A 23,143-nucleotide genomic window follows, 5' to 3' on the forward strand; every position below is an offset into this window, starting at 1 on the left:
GTTGGCCTGTAATAGTGAAAAAGAACAATTTGCTAGAGGCCAACATGGGTCACTATCACCCAAGTTTTTAACTGCATGGTGCTTGTATTTCACTTGTGATTCTCTAATAATTATTATACAATAATCTTGTGAACTGTAACCAACATGTTGCATGCTATCTGTGCATTTGTGTGTATCATCTTTATTTGTTGCTGTGTTTAGGACTGGGATGAAGGAAAATTATGTTTATCTGTGCTTAAAAAGTTATGAGAATAATTGTATATCAATTGACATCACACTGAGCTGTATTTTCTACTCTGTGGTTACTGTTTTCTTCCGGCCTAAAACTAAAAAAAAGTCATGTTCTCTTATTTTTCGCTACTGACAGTACTTACCAAATTTGCCAGCTACTTAGTGCAGTTTGTAGAAAGCTTGAAGAAATAGTGGCTTTTCATTCTCTCCTCCTCATCCCCTTAGTCAAGGATGCTATTCGCAATTAATTCCCATTAAGATGCACGGTTGATGTTCTCCCACTGAGTAGCAGTCTCTAGTTAAATAAGTTTTAAGGGCACCCCTCCAACCCCACTATATAAAATGCGACAGCAGTGATAAACCTAGTCCTGTTTATCTCTTCTCTGTAATTGTTGTGCCTCTGAATTGCCTCCTTGCTGATAATAAGTAAAATCATATGTCACATTTACATTACAGGATGACTTCAGATAGAAGCATTGCTTGCCAGTGCTGAGAAATCCATCCCACTTACTTTGCAGGACAGGTTCTATGACTGCAACAGACGATGTGTAGTTGTTCAGAAACACAATTCTTGAGTAATTTCTCTACTCCTCAGTCCTCCTTTAATGGCTGGGGAAGTTCCATGCAGGCTAATATTTTGAAAACTGCATTGGTGACCTCTATGGGCAAGCTACTCTGCATGCCTGTGGCCAGAAAATGGGCAGCTAATACTACTAGAGACAGCATTTAAGTTGCTTCTCCGGCTCTATTGGCATTGAAGATGAAACACTACCTCTGGAGACAATAGTTTCCTATCACTTGCTTCACACCACTGCCCCTACCACAGCTACTGTAGGTAGGTGTGCTGTAAGATAAATGCACCTATAAAGCTTTTTACTGTTACTAGTTGGTTAATCCAACAATTTAGTTCTGTGATTAAATGGTGTCAATGATGTCATCAGTTTGAGATTTGCAGGGACCGAGTAACTATAGAAGGTTGATTTGATGTGTGCAAAAGATGAAATACAGCTCTGGGAGGCAAAATTGTCACTTTTATATGTTTGGTTTGAAAGGCAATTATTTGTTTAAAATTCCCATTGGGTAATACTCATTTAAAATACTAGTCATATCATAAGCAGTTGATTCTGTCTATATGTTAAAAGTGGCAAATCGTGGTTGCTGTAAGATTAAGAAAAACTACTCGCCACACCATTGGAGTTTGGAGATTCATCTCATCCCTAACCAAGTTTCATTATATATACATATGTATGGTTTGCTTTCAGTGTTTGTGAACAAATGCTTTAAAGTCATTGTTTTGAATGCTGTGCTATTTGTTGCACTTCAGTGGATGGGGCTGGCTCATTAATCAATGAAATTTGCATTGTTTAAATAAGATTCCTCCATGTCAACCAGTGAATAAGGAAGACAAAGTGATGCCCATAAATCTCTGACCTTTTTGCCCTTGTTCAGGGGAGATGAGCAGTTATGATTATTTAATAGCTTTGTGCTTATAGCAGTTTGAAGCTTTACTGTGTTATTGTGATCATAAGTGCTTACAGTCCTTCTGCATGCTAAATGTATACTTCAGGTGCTTTATGCAATGATTGTTCTTGCTTGCAGTAACTTGAAACCATCCATATTTACATTTTATGCAACAAATTCAAACAGTATACATGGTTGCTTTTTGTAAAATAAATTATATGGGTCAATATTTGCTGCTATTCACTGTGTTCTGTGTGCAACTATTCTACAGTCTTCTGCGGTGTTTCTGATCAGGCATGTGTACTTTAGTGTTCACAAAGCCGAAATATTTTGGCACAATTTTTTCATAGTACTGAAAAAACATAAAGCCTGCTGTTCCAATGAAGCTAACGTTTTCCCCATATAACTAAATATAAACCAATTGTTACTAACCTTGGTCAACAGCTGTATTGATTTTCCATGTTTCGCCATTCATGTTACTTGCGTCTTTTTTGTCTGCAACTTTTTTTACTTACAGGTGAATGTATTTGCATATCTCATTAACTGTGGGTTATAACTGTTAATCCATATTATTTTCTGTGTTTGTTCAAAATATTTGTCATAATTACAATGATGTGCCTTAAGTATATCCATGTGCCAGTTACAAGTATGCATTATTGACCACTGATAGATGTTTGATTCTGGGAGCTTATTTACAGATGAAGTGATTGTTGAGTCATTGGAAAGCCACAAGAATATTTGTTTTTACAGCACTGACTGGTCAACACTGATGTAGGTTCTCTTTGAAGAAGAAAAATTTAATTGTTTTAATGCAATTGGTATTGTAAGTTGACCGTAACCACCAATGGTCCAGTAGAATTCTTCAGAATGATTGTGAATTTACTAGACAGTGTCTGAAGCTTATGTTTGTGCACATTATAAAATGTAATCAAAGTTAAGCCACTGGAATATTTACATCAATAACTGGCGCTTAGTTTGATCAGTCCTACAGCAATTTTGTTTGCGTAAATTACACTTTTTAAAAAAAACTTTATTTCACTTTCTGTGAAGCTACTTTGTCAATTCGTAAGGGGGAAAGCGGTAAATGGTTTCTGAAACATATAGCAGCTTTAATTTTAGATGTAGTGGTTATTTTAATTAAAGTATTTTGGCAGGAGCATGGAAACCTGGAAATAACATCATTGGTATAGTCTTGTCTCAACATTTGCTTGCTAAAATTGGCATGTTTATAAAAGTCATAGTAGTAAATAAAAGAATCAAAGGGCTCAATCTTGACTCCTAAAAACAGGTAGGCTGGGGACATGTAAGAGGTTAAAATGCAAAAAAAAAAATCTGAAACAAACCCAACGTGCCTGGTACCCTCTCACTTCCAGTTTAATGGAAGCGGGGCAAGGGGTGGATGACCAATCTGCTCGCAGGAAGAGGGTTGATCGTTTAAATATTAAACTGAAGGCAGATAGCCTCATTTTAACAGTCATTCTGTTTTTAACCCATGTTAGCTGGGAGACCCAGCAGCTGCAAGGGGGCAAGAAGGGCCTGACCTATAAGGTAAGTGCTTTTGCAGCATTACTTACGGGCCAGGAGGAGCAGTAGTGTTTAGTCCGGGCCCGACAATCTACCCAGTAAAGCCCCCTCCCCACAATCAGGACCCTCCAACCACCATCAGATTCCCACCAACCCCCTGTCCTGCAATCTTCTCACTCCCCCAATACACCCACCTGCTCTTGTAGGCTTTGGCCTTGTGAAGCAGGCTTCCCACCTGACAGGGTGGGAACTTGACAGAAAAATATTTCAAGGAGCTCTGTAATTAAAAGCTGCAGGCATTTGAGAAACTTCACAACACGCCCCTGCATGGAACTTGCCTCCAGGCTAAAATCCAGGCCAAATATACTTAACACAAATACATAAGGAGCCAAATGTGTGGGAATGTCAACAATTAAAGCTGGAGCTCCAGAAACTCTTGCATCATTCCTATAATGTATGGGTAAGAGATAAAGAAGAAAGCCTGTTCCAAGATTGATTTCTAGTGGCATTTGTTCCAATGATATTGAAGTTTTATGGCAATTAAATTGGAGTTGGTTGGTGTAGAAAGAAAAATTCTGCCAAAGGTGGACTGGGCCTCTGCAAAGGTCAGTGAGATAGACTGATGGTTGTTCCTTATTTTTACATCTTCCACGCACACGCACAGTAGAAGTGAAGCGTAGCTTAATTAATTCTAGGAAAACCATTGCTAGCATTGTCATGTCTTCGTAGATGGGCAGAACTACATTTGTTTTTTTGCTTCCCCATCTTATAAAGCTTTATGACCTATACCACTGCATCAGTTTGATCTCTCCATGTTTCTAAAACTGGCCAGTCTGTGTTTATTTTTGTCAGGTATTATTCAGGAATCCATAGCAGTTGCCAACCCTCTAGAGCAAATATACATACAAAAAGTATTGTATTAACGCTGTTAGCAGCATACGACACAAGCAGCACATTTTACAGATTGTGTGGTTGCTGATCGTTGCGGTCGCTGATTGTTGCCAGTTACCTGCACTCAAGGGTGATGTAAAAAGCTGTAAAAATAAATAAATAAATAAATAAATTACCTAAACAAGGTTCACAAGTGAAATGTTAACTATGAATAAAGTGTGTTCTCCCAGCAGGACTGTTTTCATTTTGTTTGTCTGGCTGCACTGAACCATGAAATATGCTGTTTGCATCGAAACAAACCAAGTGTCTCCACAGTTGGGACAATACTTCAATGCCAAATTCTTCCAAAGGCTTTAAAAACTCTAAAATGGAATGGCCTGCTCATGAGTGTTGATTGGTACATTTGATGCATATAATGCTTCTCACCAAAACACCTCATTTGTCTTGTATTCTGAAATCACTGCTCTAAAGAGGAACTGCACTCTATGTCCATCAATAATCAAAACCAACTTGCCAAATTGAGGGGGGTGGGGGGGGGGTGGGGGGTGGCGGGCGGGAGCCTACGACAGATATTTGCTCTGGTTCAAAAATGCTGATCCTGATGCATCTAGGTATTCCAAGTCAAACCAGAGACCCAGCAGCAGATAATTAGGTATTTCAACCATTTTGTTCGAGCTTTAATCACATTCAGATTGATTAGAATTTGTAGGACTGTCTCATGGAATAATTCTCACACCTTTACTTAACTGTAATGTCAATTGCTCTTGTACTTGATGCCTTTGGAAGAGGATTCAGCCAACTGCTGAGGTGATTCCTCCTCCAATGACCTCCCGGCTCATGAGCTGACACTGTGATGATATTCCTATGGTGTAGGCTGAATGTCTAAATAAAGATAGATAGATTACTTTGTGCAATCATTCTCATTCTTTCAATGTTGTGCATTCTTCTCACAGCATGCTTCAACCTTACTATCCTCTCAGGCCTACTGGATGTAGTCTTTTGAGGATTGTGATTTTGCTAGTCAGGTAGAAAATGAACTGCTGCAATGGTATAGGTCCTAGACTTTTAGGATGCAGAAGTAGAAGACTAGTAGGGATTTTGCCTGCCTACAGTGTCATGTTGATCTTTTTATGCACATGAAAATCGTTTCCTCAGAACCAATTGGAGTTAGTGGAAGATGTGAATAATTAGGAAGATCCTACAAAGTAGGATCAATCTTTTGCAGTCCCCTTATGCTGGAGAATCACTCATGGAGTTTGAATGGGTTTGCTCAGTAGGGTAGGAAACAGGGTGAAACAAAACGTTAAATCTCAAATTATGAACTATTCAGATTCCTAAATACAGTCCATTCCATTGGAAAATATGCAGAAATTCTAGTGGCAGAACTTTGGGACTTCATTAATCAACTGGTCTGTTGCACTATAGAATGATGCTTTGCATGTCTGAATTTCCTTTTCTACCTCCCCAAAAAGAAAAAAATGTTGCTCAGAGTAATGGAATTTTGCACTTGGCAACCTGTAGTGTTGTGAACCCTGTTGTATTTCTACTGGACCATCTGGTGCTACAGGAAATGAAAAATAGGACTGAATGTTGGGAGGAATGCATGATTTTTTGAAACAAAAAACTTAAGATGTGGAGTGCATTTCTTCCAACTTGGACTTAAAGTTGTGAAAATTTGTCTTTTATACTATAATGTATTAAACCCCCCCCCCCCCCCCCCCCCCCCCGAAGGACAGAGGAAGACTTAATCAGCTCTTAAAACCTATTAAGTACCAGATTTATCAAACATTTAGTACCTTCTGTAATAATTTTTAAAGTCACATAAAAATTACTGCATGTAACAAATGTTTTTTAATTGCATATATAACAGTCTTTTCAGCATTGGTTTCAGTATTTTCCAGCTTTGTATTTAAACAACTTTTTTTTAAAATCACTGCAAAATGCCTAAGATTTTTTTCAAGAATAGTCATGATTAAATTATTTGGAAATGTCTTTAATGACCTAGTATTATATGCACTGACTGAATTTATAGTCCATTTTATTGAACTTGATTTTTAAAATCACTTCTTTAAGCAAATTAAATGCTAGACATTGTGGTTAACGTAGCATTTTAAGTCTTGATCTCCTTGTTGAAAGGACTCTTCAATAAAAATGGCAAGTGCTTTGCTTTTAAAGTAATTGCTATTTCTCCTGAAATGTTGCTTTATTTTCCTGAAATGGAGATCATCCCCCACCAGCTTGGATTCACCAGTTGTATGACAGAAGCTATTTTGCATTTTAATTTGCTGCTTGTCCTTAAATTGCCATTTTACCGTTTTGCTCAGCAGCTGTTTGACACTTTGTCTTCCTTACAGAAGAAGCATAGGATCTGATAGGTGAAAACTATGAAATTTTGAACTACAATTTTTGAACTTTACTTTTTTGGGTGAAGTCAGTGCTCGGGAATATAGTACTTCCTGCTTGTTCCTTCATTGCTGGTATTAGGCACTCCCAGGTCAGGTTGAGCACACCCATATGTCCTCTCCAAAATGTGCCTTGGTCCTACTGCATCATTGAGATTTTTTCATTTCCCTGATTGGACATCTTACTGCCTTTGTGAATGAGGCTGCTAATTGTACTGTATTATGAGCACCGTTGTGCTGGGGGCCTACTCCAGCTGAAGAGCTAGATGGTGACTGACCAAGTGTACTTCATTTGGATCTCTATCAATTTGAACTGGCTTCAAATACACCTCTGATGCTATGTTAATCTATTATACTAGCTGGGCTCTTTTGAGTGTCTTTGTGTAAGAAAATTTTTTAGTTTGAGATGTTTTGGGCAAAATTTAACACAGTTGTACACATGCTGCCGAAGGTAAAATTAGCATTGTTATATTTCCTCAGTAAACTTACGGTTCTTTATTATAATTTATGCTCCATGATTAAGAGTCCATGAGATGCTGTTTCCACTAAACTGCTGACTACCTCATTTCCTTTCCTGACTCTTATGTTAGCTGATAACTGCAATGGTTCTCTCTCCTCAAGTCCCTCCTCTCCTTAAGTCCCTCCTCTCCTTCAAATCTGCCATCATCATCCCTCTCAAAAAAAAACCCTTGACCCCCTCAGTCCTTGCAAATTACCACCCTATAGCCAACCTCCCTTTCCTCTGCAATGTCCTTGAACATGCATGGAGGATTTGGGTAAAGGGAAATTTAGAAATTCAGAGAGAGCGGTCATGGTAGCGGAGCAGGTTAGTGATGTGGGTAAATGCCAACAGGAAGGGACAGAGTTTAACAAAAATGTACATCGGCAAATAAGGTCATTGCAGGGAATAGAGGTAAAAAAAATGAAATTAAAGTTCCTTTTTTTGAATGCACAAAGCATCTGTAAAGAGATAGATGAACTAATAGCACAAATAGAGGTAAATGATCTTGATCTAATTGCCATTACCAAAACATGGTTACAAGGAGCTCAAGGTTGGGAAATGAATATTCCAGGGTACACAATATTTCGGAGAGACAGAATGGCAAAGGAGGCGGGGTAACCCGGATAGTAAAGCTTTACATAAGGATATGAATGAGAGGGATCTGGCCTCGAAGATTATGACGTATAATTAGTTTGGGTGGAAATTAGGAATAGCAGGAGTCAGAAAACGCTGGTGAGAGTAGTTTACAGGCCTCCTAACAGTAGTTATATTATTGGTCAGAACATTAAACAGGAAATTACTGGACCATGTAAATAAGGTAATGTATTAATTGTGGGGGATTTTAATCTGCATATAGACTGGGACAATCAAATTGGCAACAGTGGTCGAGAAGATGGAATTGTCGAGTGTTTTTGTGACAGTTTCTTGGAGCAATACATTGTAGAACCGACTAGGGATAAAGCTATCTTAGATCTCGTATTGTGTAATGAATCAGGCTTAATTAGCAAAGTCGTGGTAAAAGATCCACTGGGAAATGGTGATCATAATACCATTGAATTTCATGTTAAGTTTGAAAGTGACACATTTCAATCACAAACAAGAACCTTAAACTTAAAGCCGTAACGAAGGTATGATGGGAGACCTGGCTAAGGTTAATTGGGTAAATAGACTGGAAGGTATGATGGTAAGTGAACAGTGGGAAACGTTTAAAGAAACAATTCAAAGGGTTCAATAAAAGTACATTCCGTTCAAAAACAAAAACTCATCAAGACCCATCTGTGGCTCACTCAGGAAGTTAAGGAGAGTATTAGACTAAAAGAAGAGGCTTACAAAGTTGCGAAAAATAGTAGTAAGTCTGAGGATTGGGAGTGTTTTAGAAACCAGCAAGGGGCCACCAAAAAGTTGTTGCTAAGGGAAAAAATAGAATGAGAGTAAACTAGCGAACAATATAAAAACAGATTGCAAGAGCTTTTATAAGTACATAAAAAGGAAGAGAGTAGCTAAAATAGATGTTGGTCCCTGAGAAACAGAGACAGGAGAAATCATCATGGGGAATGAGGAAATGGCATTGAACAAATATTTTGTGTCTGTCTTCACAGTACAAGACACAAGTTCCATACCAGAAATAAGCAGTAACCTCGGGGCTAAAAAGAGTGAGGAAATTAAGGAAATTGATATCAGCCAAGAAAAAATATTGGAGAAACTTGAGGGACTAAAATCTGACACATCCCCGGGACCAGATGGCTTACACCCTAGGGTTCTAAAAGAGATAGCTGCAGAGATAGTGGATGCACTGGCTTTGATTTTCCAGAATTCCTTAGATTCAGGAATGGTCCCTTCAGATTGGAAGTTGTCAAATGTTACACCGCTTTTGAAGAAAGGAGGTAGAGAGAAAATGGAACTACAGGCCAGTTAGCCTAGCATCAATTTTTGGGAAGATGCTGGAAACTATTATTAAAGAAGTCTTAACGATGCACTTGGAAAAGCATAGTATGATTAGAACAAGTCAACATGATTTTACTAAACGGAGTTTAGAGTTTTTTGAGGATGTAAATATTTGGGTAGATAAAGGGGAAACAGTCGATGTAGTATACCTGGATTTCCAAAAGGCATTGGATAAGGTGCCACTTAAAAGATTAATAGGCAAGTTAAGGACTCGTGGAGTTGCGGGTAATATATTAGCATGGATAGAGGATTGGTTAACAGGACGCAGAGAGTGGGCAGAAATGGGACATTTTCAAGTGGGCAGGCAGTACATAGTGGGGTGCCACAAGAATCAGTGCTGGGGCCTCAGCTATTTACACTCTATATTAATGACTTGGATAAAGAGACAGAGAGTAATGCATCTAATTCTGCTGATGATACAAAGCTTGGTGGAAAGATAAGGCTGCAACGAGATGCAAACAGGTTGTGAATGGGCAACAAGATGGCAGATGGAGTATAATGTAGGGAAGTGTGAAGTTGTTCACTTGGTTGTAAAAATAGAAAAGCAGAATATTTTTAAACAGGTGTGAACCTGCTAAGTGTTGATGTTCAGATAGACTTGGGAATACTCGTTCAAGGAACGCACAAAGTTAACATGAAGGTACAGCAGGCATTAGGAAGGCAAATGGCATGTAGACCTTTATTGCAAGGAGATTGGAGTACAGGAATAAAGAAGTCTTACTAAAATTGTACAGGGCTTTGGTGAGACTGCACCTGGAATACTGTGTGCAGTTTTGGTCTCCACATTTACTGGAGGTGGTGCAATGATTTACTAAATTGGTCCCTGAGAAGAAGGGGGTTGCCCTGTGATGAGAGGCTGAGTAAATTGGACATATATTCTCTGGAGTTTAGAAGAATGAGAGATGATCTAATTGAGACATCCAAGATTCTGAAATGGCTTGATAAGAGAGATTGTTTCCACTGGTCGGGGAATCTAGAATGTGGGGACACAGCCTCAGGATAAGGGGCAAATCATTCAGGACTGAGATGAGGAAAAATGATTACACTCAAAGGGTTGTGAATCTTTGGAATTCTCTACCCCAGAGTGTTGTGGGTGCTCCATCGTTGAATACATTTAAGGCTGGGATAGACTTTTGGTCTCGCAGGCAATCCAGGGATTTGAGGAGCGGGCAGGAAAGTGTTGAAGCCTAAGATCAGCCATGATCATACTGAATGGCGGAGCAGACTTGATGGGCCGTATGGTCTACTTCTGCTCCTATTTCTTGTGTTCTGTCACCTCCCAAATTTGTGCCCATCTTTCCCGGAACTCCATGTTTGAATCCACCAGTTCGGTTTTTGCCCTTGCCACAGTACTGAAACGACCCTTATCACACTCACAAATGGACATTCTTTGTGACGGTGATCATGCTAAACTATCCCTCTTCATCCTTCTCAACGTGTCTGCAGCCTTTGACACAGTTGACCACACCATTCCCCTCCAAATCCTCTGCACCATCATCTAGCTACATGGGACTGAACTTGCCTGGTTCCATTCTTATCTATCCAGTAGTAGCTGGAGAATCACCTGAAATGGCTTCTCTTTTCGCTTCCATATAGTTACCTCTGGTGTTTCCTAAGGATCTTTGGTTCCCTCTTACTTCTTATCTACATGCTGTCACTCAGTGACATATGAAAACACCATCAGTTTCCACATGCATGTTGATGACACCCATTTGTACCTCACTACTACCTCTTTTGGCCCTCCACCGTCTCGAAATTGTCTGGCTCATTGTTCGAGACTCAGTGCTGGATGAGCAGAAATTTCCTCCAAAATATTGTGAAGTCTGAAACCATTGTCTTCAGTCCCTGCTACAAACTCCATTCCCTAGCCACCGACTCCATCTGTCCTCCTGGCACTGACTGAGGCTGGACCAGACTGCTCACAACCTTGGTGTGGTATTTCACCCTGAGCTAAGCTTCTGACCACATATCTGCATCATCACTAAGACTGCCTATTTCCACCTCCATAACATTGCCTGACTCTGCCCTGCCTCAGCTCATCTGCTGCTAAACCCCTCATCCATGTCTTTGTTACCTCTAGACTTGACTATTTCAAAGCTCTGCTGGTTGGCCTCACATGTTCCACCCTATTTGATGTCATCCAAAACTGCTACCCATGTCTTAATTCACAGCATCCCATTCACCTATTACTCCTGTGCTCGCTGATCTACATTGACCCCTAGTTAAGCAGTGCTTCAACTTTAAAATTCTTATCCTTGTTTTTAAATCCCTCCATTGCCTTGCCCCCCCCCCCCCCCCCCGCCCCCATGTCCGTAACCTCCTGCAGTTCAACAACCCTCTGGGATATCTGCGCTCCTCCAATTCTGCTCCCTTGAGCATCCCTGATTTTAATTGCTCCACCATTGGTGGCTGTGCCTTCAGCTGCCTAGACCCTAAGTTCTGAATTTCCTCCCTGAACCTTTCTGCCTCTCTACCTCTCTTTTCTCCTTTAAGCTGCTCCTTCAAACCTACCTCTGTCCGAGCTTTTGGTCATCTGACTTCATATCTCCTTACATGTCTCAGTGTCAAATTTTATTTGACGCTCCTTGTAGTGCTTTGGGAAGTTTTACTATGTGAAAGGTGCTATAACAAGTTGTTGTTGTTGTGAACAAAAATATAGTTCCAAATCAAAATGGCATAATAATACTGTCAATACTAGTCTTTATAACCTGTTCTTTTCTACTGATGAGTTCCAAAAAATTACAAGCACCATTATCCCCTCGTGTAGTTTTTCTTCTTTAGATTTGAACATATGAGATGGAGAGCATCATTTATCCACAACAATGTAGGATAATCTGTTGGCTAGCTCAACCTAGAATTCTAAAATCTGATGTCTAAATCACACTTCTAGATGTTTGTAATCTGTATAACAACTTGCACAGCAGATTTTGGCAGTGATTTTAAAAAAAAAAAGCAGGTGTTTGAAATTTGCAGTTGAAAAACCAAAGCTTCAAGAACCTAAATACAGAATTCATAAATTTTTATGTGACTTCTAAATTAATGTAGTGTTCATGTTAATGTCTAATGTTCTTTAAACAGCTTTGTTTATTGAATTACTATTTTAAATTCTGTTTATACTGAATACTTATGCACTACTATTCAGACGCACAGCCTACAGAAGCTGAAAGAGAAGTATTTAATCAGGTGAATGTAGTGTTAAAAGATGCAGAGGGAATCCTGGATGATCTACAATCATACAGAGGGGCTGGACATGAAATAAGAGAGGTACTGTTTCTGATTGTTTTAAAATTTCTTTTATCAGTAAATGAATTGCAGAATAAAACCAATTAGTTGTATAGTGATGTATAAAGGATCCATTAAACAAGATCTGTGGAAGAAATTATGTTCTAATTTTGAATGGCCAGTCACAGTTCCCTTCTCAGGGCTATTTAGGGAAGGTGCCAAGCCAGAGGTCACCTGCTTCCACACACAAAAGGGAGAGTAAGTCCACGGATAAGTAACCCATGGCACACTTATGCATCTTATTCACAAGCTTACACATTCTATTAGAAAGAACTTGTATTTATATAGTGGCTTTCACATCTTCCAGCTATCTCAAGGTGCTTTACAGCAATTGAATAACCTTTGAAGTCTAGACATTGTTGTTTGTAGGTTACTGCAGCAGGCAATTTCCAATGAGCAAAGGTATGGTAGCATAGTGATAATGTTACTGGGCTAGTAATATAGAGGCCCAGACTAATGCTCCAGAGAAGGGTTCAGATCTCACACAGCAGCTGGAAGAATTTGAATTCAATTCATTAATAAATCTGGAATACGATGCTAGTCTCATTAATAATGATCATGAAACTACCAGATTGTCATAAAAACACTAATGTTCCCAGGAGGAAATCTGCCACCCTTAACTGGTCTGACCTACATGTGACTCCAGACTCTCAGCAATGTCTTCTGAAATATTCTAGCAAGCCACTCGATTGTATCAAACCACTACAGAGAAATCAAATAAAGGATAAAACCGACTGGACCACCCGGCTTCAACCTAGGCACCGGGATGACAAAGTCACACCCTGCCCAGTTGACCCTGCAAAGTCCTGCTCACAAACATCTGAGTACTTTTGCCAAAATTGGGAGAGCTGTCCCACAGACTAGTCAAGCCTGACAGTCATACTCACTAAATCATACCTTACAGCCAATGTCCCAGACTCCTCCATCACCATCCCTGGGTATGTCCTGTCCCACCGGCAGGAGAAACCCACCAGAGGTGGTGGCAGCACAGTGTCATACAGTCGGGAGGGAATGGCCCTGGGAGTCCTTAACATTGACTGCAGACCCCATGACGTCTCATGGCATCGGATCAAACACGGGCAAGGAAACCTCCTGCTGATTACCATCTACTGCTCTCCCTTAGCTGATGAATTACTGCTCCTCCATGTTGAATACCACTTGGAAGAGACACTGAGGGTAGTAAAGGCACAGAATGTACTCTGGGTGGGGGATTTCAATATCCATCACCAAGAGTGGCTCGGTAGCATCAGTACTGACCAAGTCTGAAGGACATATCTGCCGGACTGGGCCTGTGACAAGTAGTGAGAACCAACAAGAGGCAAAAACCTGCTTGACCTCCCCCTCACTAATTTACCTGTCACAGATGTATTACATTATTGATAAGAGTGACTACTGCACAGCCCTTATGGAGTCCTGTCTTCACACTTTTAAGGACACCCTCCATCGTGTCCTGTGACACTACTACCGTGCTAAATGGGGGAGACTCAGAACTGATCTAGCAGCTTTAGGGGCGCCACAGTGGCGCAGTGGTTAGCACCGCAGCCTCACAGCTCCAGCGACCCGGGTTCAATTCCGGGTACTGCCTGTGTGGAGTTTGCAAGTTCTCCCTGTGTCTGCGTGGGTTTCCTCCGGGTGCTCCGGTTTCCTCCCACATGCCAAAGACTTGCAGGTTGATAGGTAAATTGGCCATTATACATTGCCCCTAGTATAGGTAGGTGGTAGGGAAATATAGGGACAGGTGGGGATGTGGTAGGAATATGGAAATAGTGTAGGATTAGTATAAATGGGTGGTTGATGGTCGGCACAGACTCGGTGGGCCGAAGGGCCTGTTTCAGTGCTGTATCTCGAAACTAAACTAAACTAAAACTAGGCATCCAACAGGAGCCACAGCAGAATTGTATCCTCATAGTCAGGTATATCCCTCACTCTACCAATACAATCAAGCCCAGGAGACCAACTCTGGTTCAATAAGGAGTGTAGGAGAGCATGCCAGAAGCAGCACCAGGCATACTTAAGTGAGGTGAAGCTACAACACAGGACGACATACATGTGAAACAGCAGGAGCAGAAGGTACAGACAGAGCAAAGCAACCCATAACCAACCGATCAGATCAAAGCTCTGGAATCCTGCCACATCCAGTCATGAATGATGGTGGACAATTAAACACCTAACCTGACGAGGAGGCTCCAAAAACATCCCCATCCTCAATATTCGAGTATGCAAAAGACAAGGCTGAAGCAGAAGTGCCGTATGGATGATCCATCTTTTCTTTTTATTCGTTCATGGTATCTGGGCATCGCTGGCTAAGACAGCATTTATTGCCCATCCCTAATTGCTCTTGAGAAGATGGTGATGATCTTGACCTCCTCCTGAGGCCCGCAACATCATAGATGCTGGTCTTCACTCCACATGATATCAAGAAACGGCTGAAGGCGCCGCATACAGCAAAGGCTATGGACCTTGACAACATCCTGGCTGTGGTTCTGAAGACTTTTACTCCAGAACTACTGGGCCCTCAGCCAAGCTGTTTCAGTGCAGCTACAACACAGGTTGTAGAAAATTGCCCAAGTACATCCTGTTCATAAAAAGCAGGGCAAATCCAATCTGGCCAATTATTGCCCCATCAGTCTACTCTGAATCATCAGCAGATAGAAGGTGTCGTCAACAGTGCTATGAAGCTCCACTTTCTCAGCCACAATCTGCACACCCAATGCTCAATTTGGATTCCGCCAGGGCCTCTCAGCTCCAGACCTCATTACAGCCTTGGTCCAAACATGGACAAAAGAGCTAAATTCCAGAGGTGAGGTGAGAATAACTGCCCTTGACATCAAGGCAGCATTTAACTGCATGTGGCATCAAGGAGCCCTAGCAAATGGAAGTCAATCATATTTGGGAGAAAACTCTCCATTGGTTGGAGTCATACCTTGTACAAAGGAAGATGGTTGTGTTTGTTGATGGTCAGTCATCTTATCCTCAAAACATTGCTGCAGGAATTCCTCAGGGTAGTGTCCTAGGACCAACCATCTTCAGCTGCTTCATCAATGATCTTCCCTCCATCATAAGGTCAGAAGTGGGGATGTTCGCTGTTTGCACAGTGTCAGTACCATTTGCAACTCCTCAGGTATTGAAGTGGTCCATGCCATATGCAGCAAGATCTGGGCAACATTCAGATAAGTGGCAAGTAACATTCACGCCACACAACTGCCAGACAAGCGAGAATGTAACCATCTCCCCATCTTTCCTTGACATTCAACGGCATTGCCATCACTGAATCCTTCACCATCAACACCCTGAGGATTACCATTGACCAAAAACTGAACTGGACCATCTATATAAATACTGTGGCTACAAGAGCAGGTCAGAGGCTGGGAATTTTGTGGCGGATAACACCTCCTGACGCCCCAAACCCTGTCCACCATCTGCAAAGCACAAGTCAGGAGTGTGCTGGAATACTCCCCACTTGCCTAGATGAGTGCAGTTCCAACAACATAAGATCTAGATTTTTGATAAACAAGGGAGTCACAGTGGCGCAGTGGTTAGCATCGCAGCCTCACAGCTCCAGCGACCCGGGTTCAATTCTGGGTACTGCCTGTGTGGAGTTTGCAAGTTCTCCCTGTGTCTGCGTGGGTTTTCTCCGGGTGCTCCGGTTTCCTCCCACAAGCCAAAAGACTTGCAGGTTGGTAGGTAAATTGGCCATTATAAATTGCCCCTAGTATAGGTAGGTGGTAGGGAAATATAGGGACAGGTGGGGATGTGGTAGGAATATGGGATTAGTGTAGGATTAGTATAAATGGGTGGTTGATGGTCGGCACAGACTCGGTGGGCCGAAGGGCCTGTTTCAGTGCTGTATCTCTAAACTAAACTAAAGGGGGGGCAGTCAGGAAAGGGGAGTTGAATCCACAACCAGATCAGCCATGATCTTATCGAATGGCCTACGCCTGTTCCTATGTTCGTAAGCTCGACACCATCCAGGACAAAACAGCCTGCTTGATTGGCACCCCTTTATCCATCACTTTAAACAATCACTTCATCACCAGCGCACGGTGAAAGCAGTGCGTAACATCTACAAGATGCACTAGCAATTCACCAAGGTTCCTTCGGCACCTTCCAAACCCGTGACCTCTACCACCTAGAAGGGCAAGGGCAGCAGATGCATGGGAACATCTTTACCTTCAAGTTCCTCTCCAAGTCTCTCACCATCCTGCCTTGGAACTATATTGCCGCTGGATTAAAATCCTGGAACTCCCTCCCTAATACCACATGGACTGCAGGGGCTTCAAGAAGGTGGCTCACTACCACCCTCTCAAGGGCAATTAGGGTTGGGCAACAAATGCTGACCTTGCCAGCAACACTCACATCCCAAGAATGAAAAAAAAACTCAGCAAAAGCAATGCACGAATGACCAGTTAACCTTTTTGGTGGTGTTGGTTAAGAGATAATTGTTCATTCTGATGTTCACATAGGCATTGCAAAATTCCTGTTTACTTGGATCAAAAGATTGAGAAGGGTAATTGAATAATTTTGGAGGTGCTGACAATCCAAGTATTTAAAAAATATTTTCCACATATCCGTGTGAGCCCCTTAAGGTTATTTGTAGAAAATTCTTTGCACTGTGGAGAGTGAAGCCTTTTTCTTGAGCTTTGACTTCCAGAATAGGTTACCAAGTGTCATTCAATGGTAGAACTCTGTAGTAGGTCTAAACATATCCTAAACCTGATGCATAGTTAATGAGAACTAAGAATTGTATGTGGTAAAGTCATGGATTGATGTTTAAGATATTTAAGTCATCTTGATGACTTGAATATGGCAGTATTTGGAAATTGATACCTTCCCAGGAACTGAACTTCATACGGGTACTTTTTATCCTGGGAAGAAGTTAAGGGTCCAGCAGTGTTAGATCTAACAATTGTAATGCTTGAGCCATTAGCTTTCCTTGTAGTGCAGCATGCCAGCACAGTAGTCACCAAAACATTCTTCTTTGTTATAAATAGAGAGATTTGGTTGCCAAGCATATTCAGTTTCCTGGATAAATTCCAGAGGCAGCCTCCAAATGTGAATCTGATACAAAATGCATCAGTTTTATGGCTTGGGAGTCAAATTGATTCAGGTGGAAATTAATATCAATATGAGTCTATTAGATTGAGTAGCTTCATGACATTTGCAAAATTTGTAAATACAAATTTACCACAGTAGTAAAGTCCATTAGCAAACAAGCTAAAAATTCTTAACATTATTGAAGGACTTGCTACCATTTGCACAAGAACTAGGAGATGGAATTTTCTGTATGGAAGCTCTGTTAGAGTGCAATGCATTCATAAAATTCCATTGATGCAAGGTACATCCTGAAGTGTAGAGAACCAGGAATAAATTCTTTTAAGGTAGGCAGGATCTCATTTCAACTCATATATCCACTTCATTGATGTACGTTTGTTCTGTTTTGTGATGTTTCTTGAGTCTAAAATTAATAACTCTTTATTTTAAAGGCAATACAACATCCAAATGATGAAAATTTGCAAGAAAAAGCATGGAGTGCAGTGTGTCCGCTAGTAGGAAAACTAAAGAAGTTCTATGAGTTCTCCCAGAGATTAGGTGCGTACTTTTTCTTTGGTTCATAAATGGGATATGCTGTGACTTGTTTTATTTTAATCTATTTATTTCCTTGTCGAATGGGACTTGTCACAATTCATTAAGGATAATAGTTAGAAATCAGTATTATGAATTAAAAGATACTGCTGTAAATGAATAATGTTGATTCGTAAGGAAAATGGTTTGTAAGTAGAAAAAAGGTCTAAGTTTTAAGACATTGCATGGGTTACCACCTTTTTCTGACATAGGTAACGTGGCAGCAGCCAAAATTGGAAGAGTTTGCATTGCGCCCTTTGATAATACTTTTTGACATTAAAACAAGTTTACTGTATGTTATCAGATTTATTTCTTTTTAAAAATGTTGCAGTTTGAAACACTCATTTTACAGGTGTACTGGTATGTTGAGAAATAATAGATCTAAAATATAAACAGCTTGGTGCATAATTGGTAAAACTTCATTTTTGTCAGGTGTAAGACCCTGAAGTTTTATTTACAACTGAAATATTTAAGGAATCTAATTTTTGAAATCATTTACAATTTGTGCATTATAATATACCATTAGTTACATGTTTATCATTTGTCATTCGATGCAGCTAAATGAAATGATAGTAGTTAAGGATTTTCACATGAAAAGATGGTCTGTTTGGTGTGGTAATACTTTAAATGAGCGCATTAAACAGTTTTCAGTAAATGATCATTCACTAAAAGAAATGGTTTAGGCCCTCACTGAAGTGATCTGAATAAACCAAACCTTTAATCGAGCAATTCCAGTTTAAGTTCTGAATAACTGAATTGGTTGTGTCTATCCATTGCTTTTTGAATCCCATGTCAGTATGCTTTAGTAATATTGATCTTGCCCTCCTTTTATGTTAGTGTGAATTTGCAATGCTAATCGTACTGCAATACTTTAATGCAGGAATACTTTGTAATTTAATTATCTGAACTGCTGATAATTTTGTGACTTGAGAAAGTGCTCTTCGTTGGCTGAGAACTTTTTAACCTCACTCTGCTTTTAAGCTTATGCACATTTAGATCTGATTCTGGGAGGCCAGCACCTTCAGTTTACACTGCCAAATCGAGTTCCCTTATCCAGGTGGCTAATCATAGACCTATGGTTCTCTCACCATTGTAAAGGATTCAGATTTGGCCGTCTAAATACGGGAGTTGGCATATTTCAGTGGTCTCCTACAGTCTGAATTAAAGAACCACCAATGTAAAAGCAGCTTGAAATGAATGGATGACTTTATGCCTTGTTATAGATCTGTTTAAATTTACAGGTTTTCAGTGTTATCCTAAGGTATTGCATCATGCCACAATTAAATACAGAACCTGTTAACTGATTATTGCCAAAAGTCAATGCTATCACAGAACTCTCCAGTTTCAAGTTTAGCATCCAGCATTAGCTTTAAGGCTAAAAGACTGAGTAATGAATAGCAATGTAGGACAAGTATGTGATTTTTGCATTGCTACAAAATAATTAGTTTATCAGGGATTCTTTACTATTCAAAACCACGCATCTCTGCGATGTGAAGTCACCAGTGAAATTACATTTATTTAGTTTTTGCTTACAGTCCAGCCACTGCAATGTTGTCACACACTGGCCCATATTCACATAATGAAACTTCACAATATCTCCACTAATAGACTTTCATTGCTCTGATCCTTCCTGCATTGTTACCTAAATTAACTTTAAAGAATGCATTTTGTTATGGTGCTGAAAAGAATCTGTACGATGATCATACTTTTAAAATAAAGTAAAATGTAGCTTAAAATCACCCACTAAAAACAGACTGAAAGAAGCTTTCCTGTTATCAAGTTATAAAATGCCAATTATGTTATGTAGATCTAATCTAAGGATAAGTGTTGCAACAGCAACAACTGCTTATGTTTATGTAGCACCTTTAAAGTATTAAGACATTCCAAGGTGTTTCACAGGAGCATTGTAATTAGACACTGAGCTTCATAAGGCGATATTAGTGCTGATGGCCAAAAGCTTGGCCAAAGAGGTAGGTTTTAAGGAGCATCTTCAAGGAGGAAAGAGAGTTGAAGAAGATTAGGAAGGTAATGCCGAAGGCACGGCCACCAGTGAGCAAAGGGTGGCTGCAATCAGCAAGTGGGCAGCATCAAATGATTTTCTTTGAGTAATAAAAATAGAAGAGAAGTTCCAAAACATTTTTTAAGGCTACTGGAGCTTGTGGTGTCAGGAGACAGACTTGGGAGGACTAAAACTGAGTCAATTCTATGTTTGAATCAGCCAGTCAGAGGTAAGTAAAAGACATATCCCTGAATTAAAATAAATTTGGACAAGTGTGTGAGATGGTGTTATAGCGAAGTGTGACCAAGTATGCTACATGTATTCTTTTTAATACAAGTTAATATATTCACGGTTTTGCACGTGAAGTTGAGACCAATTACAGAATTCAAATCAAGAAGGGTTAGAGAGTGGGGAATAAGTAGACCAAGTTGGGGAGGGGCCGGGAGTCAGATGGAGAGAGGAGCAGAATGAGAAGAGGGGCAGGTGACAGGAAAGGGGAGCAAAAGCTGGAGGCAATCTTATAAGGGGGGGTGGGGTGCGGTGGGGAACAGGAAGAAAGGAAGTTCAATAAGCAATCTAAATGGGGGAATGATGGGGATCTTGTTTGAGAGAGGGTGGGTTTCCATGTTTTCATCTCTACTACCCTGCCTGACAGATTATCACCATTAATTTAGTTATTCTTTGGTGACTTTGTGAGCACATGGTGTATAGTGGGTAACATAATAGTATGGTTAGCCAACAGGAAGCAGAGAGTCGGATAAATGAGTCTTTTTTGGGTTGGCATGCTGTAACTAGTGGAGTGCCACAGGGGCCTCAACTATTTACAATTTATATCAATGACTTGGCTGAAGGGACCGAATGTATGGTAGCTAAATTTGCCGATGACACCAAGATAGGAAGGAAAGTAAAGTTGTCAAGGGGAGGTAAAGAGTCTGCAAAAGGATATAGATAGGCTAAATTAAAAATTTTGCAGATGGAGTATAATGTGGGAAAATGCAAACTTGTCCGTTTTGGCTGGAAAACAGAAAATCTGTATGCTATTTAAATGGAGAGAGATTGCAGAACTCGGTGGTACAGAGGGATCTGGGTGTCCTGGTACAAGAATCGCAAAAGGTTAGTATGCAGGTACAGCAAGTGATTAGGAAGGCAAATAGAATGTTGTCGTTTATTGCAAGGGGAGTTGAGTATTAAAAAGTAGGGAAGTTTTACTACGGCTGTACAGGACCATGGTGAGACCACATCTGTGGTACTGTGTACAATTTTGGTTTCTTTATTTGAAAAATGATATAATTGCGTTAGAGCAATTCAGCAAAGGTTCACTTGACTGATTCCTGGAATGAAAGGCATATCTTATGAAGAATGGTTGAACAGATTCGGCCTATACCCGTTGGAGTTTAGAAGAATGAAAGGTGACCTTATTTGAAACACAGATCCTGAAGTGGACTTGATAGGGTGGACACCGGGAGGATGGTTCCCCTTGTAGAGGAGAGTAGAACTAGGGGACACAGCTCAAGAATAAGAGGTCTCCCTTTTAAGATGGAGATGAGGAGAATTTTTTTTTCTCAAAGGCTCGTTGGTCTGTGCAATTCTCTTTCCCAGAAAGCAGTGGAGGCTGGGTCATTGAATTTATTCAAGGCTGAGTTAGATAGATTTTTGATAGACAAGGGAGCCGAGGGTTATGGGGGGCAGACAGGAAAATGGAGTTGAGACCACAACCAGATCAGCCATGATCTTATCAAATGGCAGAGCAGGCTCGAAGGGCCGAATGGTCTACTCTTGCTCCTAGGTCCTATGTTCCTATGACTTACGCCTGTGATTTTCAGTCCTAATTCTTAGCACATAAAAGTCCATGCAAGTTGTGGGCAAATAGGCAAAATTCTCTCTCTACTGATCCCTGCCGCTGTAAGCATTGGAATGGCGGGACCATCAGTGTGGGCTCTTTTGGAGTCCATTGCGGCACAACACAACTTCCGGGTTTTGGCGTATGTGAGGTCACCGGAAGTTGCAGTGTCGTTGTGGCCCTCAGTCGTGGTGAACTTTTTTCCTCTTACTAAGATTGAAAACATATTGCTGTAGAGCCACCTGGTGGCCATGAAGTAAAAGGATATGCAGATGCAAATCAGCAGAATTCTATTTTTGGTAGTATTATACCTAATGTTATATGATATTTAATATTCCAAATATTCATTTAAGTGCCATCTACAGGCTTAATGAATATTGCATACAATTTATTGACTTGCCTACTGACTTTAATATTTAATGGGTTTTATATTCAGAGCACAAAATGCATCTATAATTACATTCTGGGATACCAGCATACGAGTATTTAACTTTTGTCTTAAGCGGGTGGGAAAGTGGAGTTGAATCCTAAGATCAGCCATGATCATTTTGAATGGTGGAGCAGGCTCGTTGGGCCATATGGTCTACTTCTCCTATTTCTTATGTTCTTAAAATTTTCTGCAATTTTAGGCATTAAACAATATAATGTTTAGAATGTTGTAGCAGGAAATGATCATATTTTAGTCTGCCTCTGCAGTGAAAACGGAAGACAATCTTTACAGTTGATAAATGAAAGTAATGTATAAACAAAATATAAATATTATACAGTGGTTAATCTGTTTAATATAGATATTACAACAGACCAATAGTTGTGAAATTTTGGAGAAAATTTTTGAGGTCAAAATTGCACTATAGGAAGTTAAACTAATTTAATTAAGGTCGCTGTAAAATAAAGTTGAACTTAAGAAGAGGCATGAGCTGCAATGCGCTATATATAGAATAACAGGATAATGTGCATCGACCCTCAAGTTGATTTTCTTCAATTACATACAGAAGTGGCAAAGCCATGATTACACAGACAAACCTCAGTATAGTACAGGACACCATACACATTTCTCATCCTTTATCAGCATATTTGTGAGTACTGTTGTGTTGAAGCCTAGAAACTGTATTGTGCTAAAACTTTACGAATTATGCTTTCATATGTCGTTTACAGTTTGCTTCTATCAGGTGTACATCCAAAGTTACCAAAATTTAATGTTGTACAAGGACTTTATAATATTGATTATATATTTCCAGAGTTGGTGGCTGATCTGACTCTGGAGCCCAATGGTATGAGACCTGGGAGAAGACAGTCTTGCACTAGTTGGGTTTAACATTGCATGGGGTGTAACTTCAGTGCAGTGCCAAAAGTTTGGTTTAAAAAAGTTGCTTGGGTTCTTTGGAGATCTCAGTCTGAACTTGAGAGCTTCTGTATTTGATTCAGCCAGGTAGCAACTTGTTTGT

The 23,143-nt window shown here is 40.2% G+C and overlaps 1 protein-coding gene across 17 annotated transcripts in view; it reads left to right on the forward strand.

Moving 5' to 3' along the window:
- The window catches only part of LOC137370159 (CYFIP-related Rac1 interactor B), a 235,911-nt gene that overhangs the window by 186,633 nt on the left and 26,135 nt on the right, over window positions 1–23,143 (forward strand). For all 17 annotated transcript variants that reach the window (XM_068032426.1, XM_068032411.1, XM_068032415.1 and 14 more), the window contains 2 exons: window positions 12,098–12,219; window positions 17,721–17,826. In XM_068032426.1, coding sequence (XP_067888527.1) covers window positions 12,098–12,219; window positions 17,721–17,826 — 228 coding nt within the window. The remainder of the gene's footprint in view (window positions 1–12,097; window positions 12,220–17,720; window positions 17,827–23,143) is intronic.

Source organism: Heterodontus francisci, chromosome 5 (genome assembly GCF_036365525.1).
Source record: "Heterodontus francisci isolate sHetFra1 chromosome 5, sHetFra1.hap1, whole genome shotgun sequence".
Lineage (NCBI taxonomy): Eukaryota > Metazoa > Chordata > Chondrichthyes > Heterodontiformes > Heterodontidae > Heterodontus > Heterodontus francisci.